At 44.2% G+C, this 13,481-nt stretch overlaps 1 protein-coding gene across 10 annotated transcripts in view; it reads right to left on the bottom strand.

Annotated features, from left to right (window-relative positions):
- PTBP3 (polypyrimidine tract binding protein 3) overlaps nucleotides 1–13,481 on the bottom strand; it is a 226,391-nt gene that overhangs the window by 171,817 nt on the left and 41,093 nt on the right. The window contains exon 1 of one of the 10 annotated variants that reach the window (XM_056518494.1): nucleotides 1,884–1,930. The exons of 5 other annotated variants lie outside the window; for them this stretch is intronic. Coding sequence is in view for 1 of the 5 variants with exons in the window: in XM_056518571.1 (XP_056374546.1) it covers nucleotides 875–878 (4 nt within the window). In the remaining 4 variants the exon portion in view is untranslated. Of the gene's footprint in view, nucleotides 1–874; nucleotides 959–1,883; nucleotides 1,931–13,481 lie in introns of those variants that run through there. 4 more of the 10 variants (XM_056518508.1, XM_056518571.1, XM_056518523.1 and 1 more) reach the window with 4 other exon arrangements.

Genomic DNA, 13,481 nt, shown 5'->3' with positions numbered 1-13,481 from the left:
TATGGGGAAAATGTATTAAATGCTGGTATTTTACATAAGTGCATGGTTTTTTCTCATCCCTGAATGATGCAAGAATAATACACCAGTTTATATAAATTTTTTTTTTTTTAAATAGTCTATTTATGTATAGGTTGTTTAAGAAATGAGGTATACATTTACTATAAAAAACAAAAATAGGTGTCAGACTTTGTAAAAAACATTAAAGTCCACTGACTACAGAAAGTGAGTGCCCTACTTGCCTCCAACTATACAGGTGTGACCGTCCATACACAGGGAGGGGCCGCTTGCATACTTCACACACCTCCGCTTCAACCAAGTCAATAGCATAATGACAGGCCAAGCAAGTCTCGCCACAGAACAACTAGTAAGGCACATCTTATAGAATACATGTATGTGCTCTTCGGTGTGTGTGTGTGTGTGTGTGTGTGTGTGTGTGTGTGTGTGTATAAACTGGAATATATACACAGACTAAATGCGAAGCACCAAGATGAAAAGTATGGATGTCTCCTTTAAGACAGACTCAGTTATTAAGTTCCTTATATCTTCCGATGTATATTCAGCATTGATAAATGTTTATAGAAACAAAGTGATACAATTAAAGTGCAACTAGTTCTACGTATTAAATATCAAAAAGGAAAGAACATTTATCTAGATCTTTAGTCGGAATCTTCCTCCCCTCTTAACTGAGGTTTACAAACACATACACACCCACCAACCCCTAGAGGGATGTTCAAAGGAGATTATCATTTCAGGGTGAGTGTGAGATATTATCAAGTCTTGTTCTCCTGCTGAGCTATATTCATTGGTGACGAAAACAGTATCTACACACTTAGCACCTTCACAGACAAGGCAGAAATAAGATCTAGTTACTTACCCATCCATGGCCCGGAGGACAAGGAAAAGAAGGGAGAAGGGAGACAGACAGAGAGCAGAAGAGACCAGTGCAGAGAAGAGGGAAGAGGCGGAGGGAAGAAGGAAGGGAGATGATTGAGGAGGAGGAGGAGGAAAGGAGGAGGAGGGCAGGAAAAGAGGTGCCACTGGAGAAGAGGAGGTGGGGAGTTACCACTTTAACAGTTTCAGTGCCAGAAAAGCCAAACACTGACAGCATGTGTTATGTCCATGAGAAGCTCTACATAATACTACCAGAGGAATCATGAAAAGCCACCAGGAGCCTGAAGACCTGACCTAAAGAAACTCACCAATAGTGAAAACTGGTTTAATGTCATCTAATAATAATCATAATAGTTATGGCTATTAATAATAACAATAAATCCTAATAAACTAGGGTTTCATACAAGACGCTCAACTAAGAGCCAGAGTCTAAAATCACTCAGAAGTATAAAGCTTGACTATGAGGGAACTGCATGCCCAGGGATATTCTGATATATTTCTATAACAGGATCATATATGCCACAGCATCAGAAGTACATGATTAAATACAGCACAATTTATACAATGCTGCTGTAAAGAAATTCTATGTACACTAAAAGTGCCCAACACTTTAGATTAAAATTGATGACATTTGACAATTTCAACCACAACAATCTTTTGTTGGGTAAAAGTTAACAAAGAACAGTGGCGTCTCTACAGTGGGGCAGGAGAGGGGCAAATGCCCCCGCCCCTTTGGAACCTGAATCTTGAAGGAAGCCTGGCATTACATTTGTCAGGCTTCCCAACAGTGTCTGGCTTCAGCCTTAAATGGCCACTGTCACCAAAGCTATATTTTTATAAACAATAGAGCCATAGAAAATAAGTATCTCTCTAATACTATTTCATTATTCCCCCCCCCCCCACACAGTTTCCCTTAGAAAACTGCTCCTATAAAAGTGGCCACTAGAGGTCCTCATAAGATGTCCCCCACCTGTTACTATGGACTTTCTGACCTTAGCAACATCGACTCTTACAGGAAGTGAAAGCGGGAGCTTTATAAGCCTGTCTGCTGCCTGTGCTCCCTGTGTGAGGATCTCCAACACAGATAGCAGGCAGTGAGTGAGCTGCTGTGATTGGCTGAGAGGAGGCCACACCCCCTCACACCTCCCCAGCTCTCTGCATCTCCAGTGAGAGAAGGAGAATGATTCAGTACACAGCTCCGTCCATAGCATAGGGGAGAAGGAGCAGAAGTGTGACAGCATGTTCAGTCACATACCGTATTTTTCACCATATAAGACGCACTTTTTCTTCCCCAAAACTGGGGGAGGGGGGGGGGAGTTGGTGCATCTTATACGGCAAATACACATTAAAACCTGTCCTATCGCGGAGGTCCCTGCGGCCATCAACGGCCGGGACCCGATGCTAATCCAGGACATAACCGATCGCGGTGATGCCCTGTATTAACCCTTCAGACACGGCGATCAAAGCTGAGCCGCATCTGAAGCGAAAGTGACACTAACCCAGCTGCTGAGTCAGGCTGTTCGGGACCGCCGCGGTAAAATCGCGGCGTCCCGAACAGCTTACAGGACACCGGATGGGACCTTATCTGCCTCCTCGGTGTCTGCTCCGTGCCGGGATCCCCTGCATGGCCGGCGCTCTCCTTTGTCGTCATCACGTCGTCGCGCACGCCGTCCCGTCATCCAATAGGAGCGTCGTGTGTAGCGGCATGATGGCCGCAACGGAGATCGAGGATACCGGGCAGCAGAGACGTTCCAGAGCGACGGGGACACCCCGGGGACGCGGCAACAGTGATGGAGGGCAACATCCAGGGCAGCGGTGACTGGTCCGGAGCGGCGGGGACACGCAAGTATTACCTCCTATACCAGTAGTCTTCAACCTGCGGACCTCCAGATTTGCAAAACTACAACTCCTGGCATGCCCGGACAGCCAACGGCTGTCCGGGCATGCTGGGAGTTGTAGTTTTGCAACATCTAGAGGTCCGCAGGTTGAAGGCTCAGAATCTTTTTTTTCTTCTAGATTTTCATCCTTTAAAATTGGGTGCGTCCTATATGCTGGAGCGTCTTATATGGCAAAAAAATATGGTATACACCATTAGTAAGGAGATGGGGAGGGGGTTTGTTACAGTGTGCCAGCCCAATAGTAAAGAGATGGCATGAGGAAGGGGGTGTTACTGTGTGTTATCAGTGTATGATCTCAGTAGTAAGGAGATTATATGAGGAGGAGAAGGTTTGTTACAGTGTTTCACCCCAGTAGTAATGAGAACATGAGGAGGAGGTTCGTTACAGTGTGTCACTACATAGTAGAGGCCTGCATTGGGATTGGGATCCTGCAGGACGCAACCCAAATATGCGAGCGGTCAGAAGGCTGCTGTGGGCGGTCAGGCGCAAATGCTGAACCACCATGGCAGCCAATATAAGTCCGACTCTGTGACGGTCTCACTTTGCTCCTTCCAGTCCTGTCTCCTCCCCCTGCCACCATCGCACCGCCATTTTGTGTTGAGCTCAGCCTGCCCTGGAGGATAGTCTACTCTGTACTCAGTCTTCTCCCGCCGGCCTGGTGGGCCAGAGCTGCCACAATCTTACTCGCAATTCACACACATAGGGGGAGATTTATCAAAACCTGTCCAAAGGAAAAGTTGCTCATAGCAACCAATCATCTGCCATCTTTTTGGTTGCTATGGGCAACTCAGCAACTTTTCCTCTGGACAGGTTTTGGTAAATCTTCCCCATAGTGCGCTGTGCTGCAGCCCAGGCTGGGTATGTAAGTGACTGCATCCATCAATGATCCTCCCAGCCAGGGCCTCTGTCTGTACTGCAGAGCATTGCACCCTAGCATCTTCTACAGACCCTAGGGTGCAATGCTCTTCAGTCTGCACATACCCCCCCCCCATGTGTATGGCAGTGTGTGTGTGTACATTCCTATAGAGGTGGGGGTATGTGCAGAGCATTGCACCCTAATTTGTAGCACAGACTAGGATGCAATGCTCTGCATAAACCCCCACCTGTATAGGAATGTACATACTACCACTCCCCCCCTCCATGGGTATAGCAGTGTGTATAGTGTATATTTCTAAACAGCTGGGGGTATGTGCAGAGCATTGCTTCGGTGAGTTACCCAGGGCATATGAGTCTGCATAGTCACTGCTATTCACATCTGTACATACACTAGAGTGCAATGCTCTACACATACCCATGTCTAGCAGTGTGTACTACTACTGCTATACATGGGGAGTATGTGCAGAGCATTGCACCCTAGTATCCGTACATTCCTATGTTAGCGGACGGGATTGGACAAAAAATCATCAGGAGCGGGATAGAAAAACTAGTCCTGCGCAGGGCTCTACTACATAGTGTATAAGGAGAACAGCAGGCAAACTCCAGTATTCCTTCTTCCTCTCTGTGTAACATGTGCAGCGTAAAACCAGAGAGGATAGGGTTACAGAGCAGAGTGCAGTGATTGGGTGACAGCTCAGTGACACACAGTGAGGGAGGAAGTTCAGTCATGTACAGTGAGGGCAAAAGAGGGACACGCCCCCTGCCTGAGAGAAGATGTAAATTCAGTGGGATCTGATATAAGCTGATTTTAAAAGAAATACAAAAGCGGGACACATAAAAGTTATATGTACGTGATCAGGATGAGCTAGAGTAACATAAATTAATTTTTTCTTTCTGGGATATGATAGGTACGCTTTAAATGGGCACTGTCACCAACATTTTTTTTTTTGATATGTTGTAGTACTTATGTACTACAACATATCTCTAATATAGGTTTCATAATTTTTTTATTTTATTAAAATGCCTTAAAGGGGTACTCCGGTGCTTAGACATCTTATCCCCTATCCAAAGGATAGGGGATAAGATGCCTGATCGCGGGAGTCCTGCCGCTGGGTACCCCCGGGATCTTGCACGCGGCACCCCGTTTGTAATCAGTCCCCGGAGCGTGTTTGCTCTGGGTCCGATTACCGGCGACCACATGGCCGGCGGCTTGTGACGTCACACCTCCGCCCCCGTGTGACGTCACGCTCCGCCCCTCAATGCAAGCCTATGGGAGGGGGCGTGATAGCTGTCACGCCCCCTCCCATAGACTTGCATTGAGGGGCGGAGCGTGAGGTCGCACGGGGGCGGAGGCGTGACATCACACGCCGGCGGCCCCGTGATTGACAGTAATCAGACCCGGAGCGAACACGCTCCGGGGACTGATTACAAACGGAGTGGCGCATGCAAGATCCCGGGGGTCCCCAGCGGCGGGACTCCCGCGATCAGGCATCTTATCCCCAATTTTTCCTCCTTAACTTTAAAAAATCATAACTCTTTAAAATTTTCAACTAAAATACTATACGATTGCTTATTTTTTTGGTCACTAATTCTACTTTGTAATGACATTCGTCTTTTTACCCAAAAAACTACAGTGAAACGGGAAAAAAAATCTATGTGCGACAAAATTGATGAAAAAAAACACTATTTTGTAAGTTTTGGGGGCTTCCGTTTTCACACAGTGCATTTTTCGGCAAAAATGACACCTTATCTTTATTCTGTAGGTCCATACGGTTAAAATGATACCCTACTTGTATAGGTTTGATTTTGTGTCACTTCAGAAAGAAATCATGAACACATGCAGGAAAATTTATACGTTTAAAATGGTCATCGTCTGACCCCTATAGCTTTTTTTTTTTTCTGTGTTCAGGGCGCTATGAGGGCTAATTTTTTGCGCCGTGATCTGAAGATTTCAGTGGTATTATTTCTGTTCTGATCAGACTTTTTGATCACTTTGTATTCACTTTTGCTCTATTTTGGACTTTTTTTGCGTGTACGCCATTGAACGTGCGGTTTAAAAAGCGGTATATTTTTATACTTCGGACATTTCCACACGCGGTAATACCACATATGTTTATTTTTATTTACACAGTTTTTTTTTTTTTATTCTTGGCAATGCCGGGTGATTCAAACTTTTATTAGGGGGAAGGGATAATTGAAAGGGTTAATGATTTTTTTTACACTTTTCTTATGCAATATTATAGCTCCTATAGGGGGCTATAACATTGCATTAACTGATCTTTTACACTGATTGATCCATCTCCATAGGAATGGATCAATCAGTGTTTTCGGCGATTGAATGCTCAAGTCTGGATCTCAGGCTTGAACCATTCATTCGGCGATCGGACAGCGCAGGAGAAGGTAAGAAGACCTCCTCCTGTGCTACAGCTGCTCAGGATGCCGCGATTATACCGCAGCGATCCCGAACAGCTCCCTGAGCTAGCCGGGCACTTTTACTTTCGTTTTTAGCCGCGATCAGTGCCGCACGCTATTAGAGGCGGGTCCCGGCTTCACTATGACGCTGGGCCCGCCGCGATATGATGCGGGGTCACCGTGTGACCCCGCAGTATATCGCAGGACCGGGACCCAGGACGTACCCATACGTCCTGGGTCCTTAAGAGGTTAAGCAGATTGTGTTTGTCTATTATTGTGACTTAGATGTAGATCAGATCATATTTTATGACCAATTTGTGCAGAAATCCATATAATTCCAAAGGGTTCACATACTTTTTCTTGCAACTGTATATAGATATATATATAAAATATATACGTATGTATGTGTGTATGTTCCAGCATCATTTCCAAACGGCTGAAGATATTTCGATAAAACATGGTACCATGCAAGTCTATGGTAAATGTATGTTCCAGCATAACTTCCAAATGGCTGGAGATATTTTGATGAAACTTAGTTTAGTACACGTTATCTTATATCAAATAAAAATATTTAATTGTTAAATTAACCCATAACCTACCCCCTTATGTGAATTATATAGAACTTCCAATACCTTACTCAAAGTTCTGCTCTGCATCTTGGAGAGTAAGTGAATCCGGCCACACCCCTCCCACAAAGCCACACCCCTTTTGTTTTCTACCCTTTTTGGATACGAGTTCGGGATAGGAGGATGGGATATGAGGCCGGCATATGAGGAAAAGTACTCCTATATTGCTTTTCCTTCCCCACAAGAACCAAAAAACCAGGCAACGTCGGGTACTCAGCTAATAACAGATAAAAGTGATGAGACAGAGAGTGATATTACTGTGACTTTCCTTATGGCGCTATTACCCATGACATCAACATACAGAAATTCTGTACACAGTAAAGTCACATATCAAGAGTAATAAAAAAAAAAAAAGTAAAGTCACAGTTGGCAAAAAATAAACAGCGAACAGTGGTAATAAACATTATGGGGGACATTTATCATCGTTGCTTTGGTAAGCAAGTTTTGTAGGCATTTTTTTTTTTGCTTTAGTTTTGCTTATGTATGGCACATTTATCATACCATCACAGGGGGGTTGATAAATTTGGCTTACGTAAGCAAAAACCAATAAATGACTTTTGAATACTATTTTTTTTAAGCACACATAAGCAAAAACCAATAAATGACTTCAGAATACCAATTTGCAGCTTTGAAAAAAATGTGTGATGATAGATAGATATATATATATATATATATATATATATATATATATATATCTATGTGTGTTTATAAAAAAAAAAATTTTTGACCACTTTTTTTCCCCCTAAATGTACTAACTCTTTTTTTCTACTTATTTCAGATCCGTGTATCCTGTGGATTACTTTAGATTCGGAGGACTACTTGACCAGTGTTTTTTTTGTTTAATGTTAACAAAATGGTTAACAAGGGCTTTTGGGGGAGTGTTTTTTTTGAACAATTTTATTTATTTATTTATTTTTTTTTAAACGTGTTGTGTTTTACATTTTTTTTTTACTTTAGCTAGAGCTAACCCCCTATTATTACACCTGTACCCACCGCCACAGGGGTGCTGGGAAGAGCCGGTACCAACAGGCCTGGTGCGTCAAAAATGGCCCTCCTGGGACTAGGCGTTAACAGGCTGGCGTTATTTAGGCTGGGCAGGGCAAGTAACAATGGTCCTCACCCACTCTGGTATCATCAGGCTGTTACTGCTTGATTGGTATTTGGCTGAGAATAAAAATAGGGGGAACCTTATGCTTTGTTTTTTTTGCATAAATAATATAAAAAATTAAAAAAAACACGCATAGGGTTCTCCCTATTTTTATTTTCAGCCACATGCCAACCAAGCAGCAACTGCCTGACGTTACCAGGGTGGGCGAGGACCATTGTTACTGCCCCTCTCCAGCTTAAATAATGCCAGCCTACTACACCTATGCCCAGGAGCGCCATTTTTAACGCTCCGGGCCTGTCTGTGTACCGGCTCTTCCTGGCACCCCTGTGGCGGTGGGTACCGGGGTAATATTTGGGGGTTAGCCCGGCTTAGTAATGGACTCCCTCTATAAGATGACTTCCACTACTAAACCTGTAAAGTAAATTTAAAAAAAACAGAAAACACATTTAAAAAATAATTTATTCCAAAAAAACACTCCCCCCAAAAGCCCTTTTATTAACATTAAACAAAGATAAAGAAAAAACACTGATCATTGACGCAGTCCACCAAATCCAAAGTAGTCCACAGGATACATGGATCTGAAATGTGAAAAAAATAAAAATAGGTTAATACATTTATTGTCACCTGACCGCGCATTCCCCGTGCCTCACGACCACAACTCCCAGCATGCTGGGAGTTGTAGTCATGTTGTGCAGGAGATGTGCAGGTGAGTGACAAGCTTGTCACCTAAAGCTGCATGACTACAACTCCCAGAATGCCCTTACAGGGCATGCTGGGAGTTGTAATAGTGCGACAGGGGGCACTATTACCTGCCCCACAACTACAACTCCCAGCATGTCACCTGCCCCACAACTGCAACTTCCAGCATGTCCTTACTGTAAGGCATGCTGGGAGTTGGAGTTGTGCTGTAGCGTGCAGGTGACAAGCTTGTCACCTGCCCCACAACTACAACTCCCAGCATGTCCTTACTGGGAGTTGTAGTCGTGCAAGCCAGGGAAGCGGGCGGTAATGCGTTCCGCTCCCTGGCCGTCAGTGATCAGAAAATCACTGTAATTTCATATTTCCCGCCAGGTCCCGTGACACGGGACCAGACAAGAAATTTTAAATGACAGTAAACTCTGTGGTGCCGTAGCAAAGGGAGCCCGGGCTGACATAACTCTGCAGCCACCTGGGACTCCCGCAGCCGGGCTGGGAGTCCCAGGTAGCTGCAGAGTTATGTCAGCCCGGTAAAAACTAATTTAAATACTAAAAGTCAGTGTTTCCCAACCAGTGGGCCTCCAGTTGTTGCAAAACTACAACTCTTAGCATGCACGGACCGGCAAAGGCTGTCCGGGCGTGCTGGGAGTAGTAGTTTCACAACAGCTGGAGGCACCCTGCTAGAAAAACACTGAGCTAATGGTGCAGGGAGAAAAATAAAAAAAATCTTCTGCTCACCTAGTGCAGATTCATCTCCGTGCGCTCCGGAGTTTCCTTTCTTCTTAGTACAGGCAGTAGGACCTTTCCCTTTTCAGCCAATCACTGGCCGCAGTGGTGTCACGTGTCAAGTCAGTGATTGGCTGATGGGGAAAGGTCTTGTACTGCAGCAATACACTAGGTTTCCCGGGTCCCGCGGAAGATTTGAAATCCGCCTGGGAAACCCAGTGTATTGCTGCAGTACAAGAATGTGACAGGAGGGGAGGGGAAATGTGACAAGGGGGGTGGGGGAAGAATGTGACAAGGGGGGGGGGGGGAAGAATGTGACAAGGTGGGGGGAATGTGACAAGGGGGAGGAGAATGTGACAAGGGGGGGGATGTGACAAGGGGGAGGAGAATGTGACAAGGGGAGATGTAAAATAGGCGGTGGGCATAAAATGGGTAGGTAGATGTGAAATGGAGGCGATTGGACATGAAATGGGGGGATTTCACCATTTATTTTTATTATATATCGCATCGCATATTGAAATCGCAATATTTAGGCCCAAAATCGCAATTGTACATTTTCCCCACATCATGCAGCCCTAGTCCCTAATGTAAGATCAAATTTCCCGCCAGGTCCCATGATTGGGTGCTCGGTCCCGGCCAATCACAGGACCCAGCGGGAAATGTGAAATCACATTAGGGACTCAAAACTCCACGGCGCTGAGGTATGTTAAAGGAGCTCGGGCTGGCATCACTCTGCAGCCGCCCGGGCTCCATCTGATTCTATCCTTCACTTAATTAGGGGGCCCTGATTTACATCCCCTCTTGGCTCCTACCCGCCCGCTACCACCTACAAGACTACAACTCCCTGCATGCCCTCACTGTAAGGGCATGCTGGAAGTTGTAGTCTTGCAACAGGTAGCTGACAGATGGGAGATGTGCGGCGTGGGCGGAAGACAAGGTGGGGATGTAAGTCAGTGTGATCCATGATCAGGTAGTCAGAAAAGCAGAAGCATAAGCAAGGTTCAAGCTGGTGTAGATTCCTGGAGCTTTTTAATCAGATGCGCCTAGATCTGCGACAGTCGCAGTTGATACTGGAAAGTGAAAAGTGAAAAAACATCTATGTGAGCGAGATGGCAAGATGAGCGGTGGGATGTAAACAAAAAGAAAGTCACAAAAAAGTTGCAAATAAGCGGAGTTGTGCCAAATATACGGGAAAATAAGCTCTACAAACGTTGATAAATCTGGGCCTATATTTAGTTGTTCCTATAGAAGCATCACAGCAAAGGGATAATACCCTTATGATTAAAGCAAAATGTGCACCTGTTATTTCAGGTGACTTTTCAGGATAAGCGGCCCTGTGTGTGTACATGAGGAGCAGTACTATTTCTGGCTTTAATATAATTGCTATATGGTCTTTTTCGGCAGATACCTGCTTTGCAGACTATCTATAATTTGAAGTTCTTCTAGAGCTGAGCTGGTAGATGGAGCTCTTTCCTCCCCCCCCCCCCCCCCCCCCTCCATGGGCTAGTATTGCTTGTCTTACAGACACAGGACAGAGAACATTGCCTAAGTGTGAATAAATACTAATATAACATAGAACGATCGCTTAAATTAAATTTATTTGTTCATTTTTATGACCAAACTAATTTAGGAGTCCCAAAAGCAGCGTATACAGATAATGGGGGAGATTTATCAAGACCTGGGCAGAGAAAAACTTGCCCAGTTGCCCATAGCAACCAATCAGCTTGCTTCTTTCATTTTTAGAAAGTCCTGTGAAAAATGAAACAAGCAATTTGATTGGTTGCTATGGGCAACTGGACAACTTTTCCTCTGGACAGGTTTTGATAAATCTCCCCCATTGTTTCTAGTCTGTAGGGGTACACTTTTATCAATTGAAACGTAAATGAGACTGACCCTTTAGCGTCTTTTCACACATACAATATCCTGCACATATTTCATGCACAGACTTTGAAGCTGCAGATTTTATGCTGTAGCTTCAAATCTGCAATATGTTGGCTGCCTAGACGTGCCACAAAGTATAGATGTGGCCATTGTTTTTAATATATTAAAAACATATGATTCGTCCTCTTAACCACTAGAGGATACAGTGATTTTTTATTTTTGCACTTTTGTTTTAGTGCAAAAATAGAATTTCAATTTTACACCTACAGACCCATAAAAAAAATTGTGGCGTGAAAGTTGCTAATTTTGGGGTCTTACGTTTTAATGCAGAGCACTATTCGGTAAAAAAAAAGACGTTATTTTTATTCTGTAGGTCTATAGGGGACTTTAGATTAGATTAGCACAACATTCATCAGTGTTTTGGGCGTCCCATTGCTTCAGGCTCCCATGGCTTCCTACAGCATTGGAGCACCAATCATACAGCAACAAAGCAGATAAGGACCCTCCCGCCATCCTCTAAGCTGATCAGGATCCTGTAATATTGTCGCAGGTCCCGATCAGCTCCTTAAGCTAGCCAGGAACAAATTTAATGCATTTAGACGCCACGATCAACTTTGTAACTCTTAGCCTATTAGCTGTCGCAATCAGAGTATCAAAAAATGTATCTCCTGCGACCTGACACTTGTCCCCTATCCTCCAGATAGGGACTACATTTTTTTTGATACTGGACTACTTCTTTAAAGGGATTATCTAGGAAAAAAAAATGTTTTAAATATCAACTGGCTCCAGAAGGAAAAAATCTTAACTTCAGAAGCTCATAAGTACTGAAAGGATTAAGGTTGTTCTTTTCTGTCTAAATCCTCTCTGATGACAAATGTCTCGGGAAACGCACAGTTTAGAAGCAAATCCCCATAGCAAACCTCTTCTAAACTGGGCGTTTCCCGAGACAGGTGTCATCAGAGAGGATTTAGACAACCTTGACTTCAGAAGCTCATAAGTACTGAAAGGATTAAGATTGTTTTAATAGAAGTAATTTACAAATCTGTTTAACTTTCTGGAGCCAGTTGATATATATAAAAAAAGTTTTTTCCCGGATAACCCCTTTAATGCTGGACATCAGCCCGATCAGTGATGTCCAGCATTAGCAACTGGGACACACCAGGCTTCATACGGCAGGAGCGGGCACAGGACGCACATGTACATCCTGCGTCCTTAAAAGGTTAAGGAAGGTTGAATCAAATTTCTGGACAATCCCTTCAAATTCTTTTTAACCCCTTAACGACCAAGCAACTATTACTATAAAATGTAATGTAAAAAAATAAATAAAAATGGTGCAGTGAATTGGGAGCAAAAACTCAGCAATTGAGGGTTTTTGTTTTTATGCCATTCAATGCCCCAGGGGTTAAACTGACATGTTGGCCCTGGTTCATCAAAATGTATGAGAGAAATTAAAGAGATTTTGCCCATAACAACTAATCAGAGCTCAGCTTTCATATCTTGATGAGCTCTGGTGAAGTGAAAGCTGAGCTGTGATTGGTAACAACCACAGCTTTCACTTCACCAGAGATCATTAAGATATTAAAGCTGAGCTCTGATTAGTTGTTATGGGCAACATCTCCTCAATTTCTCTCTCACACATTTTGATAAATCAGTGCAGTTATCTTTATTCTTCTGGTCAGCATGATTTTTTTTTATTTATTTATTTTTTTTTTACTTAAAAAAAAAATAAAATAAAAATATTATATATATATATATATATATATATATATATATATATATATATATATATATATAGATACCGGTACATAAAATGTTTTGAATCACAATATTCGGACTCATTCGAAACTTTTTTATTGGTTCCATTTTGGAGTAGATAGAGTTCCAACAGGATGGGCATCGGTCACATAATACAGGGATGTGGAATTCCTATCGCCCGACGCCCGGTACAAGCAGTTTTGGGTGCCTGGCAGGTGAATTTGTCCGGCCCTTAGCCCGGCTTCGGGCAAGCAGGGCCGGACCTGACAAGTCGCCCGGACCTCTGCAGTCTGTATGGAGCGGGATGCCGACTCCTGCCCGCTCCATACTCTGCAGCCCCGGCTATAAAAACCTGTGTCCTCCGAAGCAGAGCAGGGGAGATGAGAAGCTGTGTATTTGTCTTCTCTCCCCTGCTCTGCAGACGTGCGGGGGGAGATGAGGGGGCGTGGCTTCTTGCTCCCCGTGCAGATCTGCGTCCTCTGCCTTCACTCCCCCCAGCTGTAGCTTCGGAGAGCTGAGGGGAGGAGGCACGTCTGCACGGGGAGATGCATGCGGTGCTCACAGAGGAGTATGGAGCGGGCTCGGGATTCCTGCCCGCTCCATACTCTGCAG

This window comes from Hyla sarda, chromosome 1 (genome assembly GCF_029499605.1).
Source record: "Hyla sarda isolate aHylSar1 chromosome 1, aHylSar1.hap1, whole genome shotgun sequence".
In the NCBI taxonomy this organism is placed as follows: domain Eukaryota; kingdom Metazoa; phylum Chordata; class Amphibia; order Anura; family Hylidae; genus Hyla; species Hyla sarda.
Note: the sequence above shows the minus strand (reverse complement) of the source record. Positions and strands in the feature narration are given on the sequence as shown.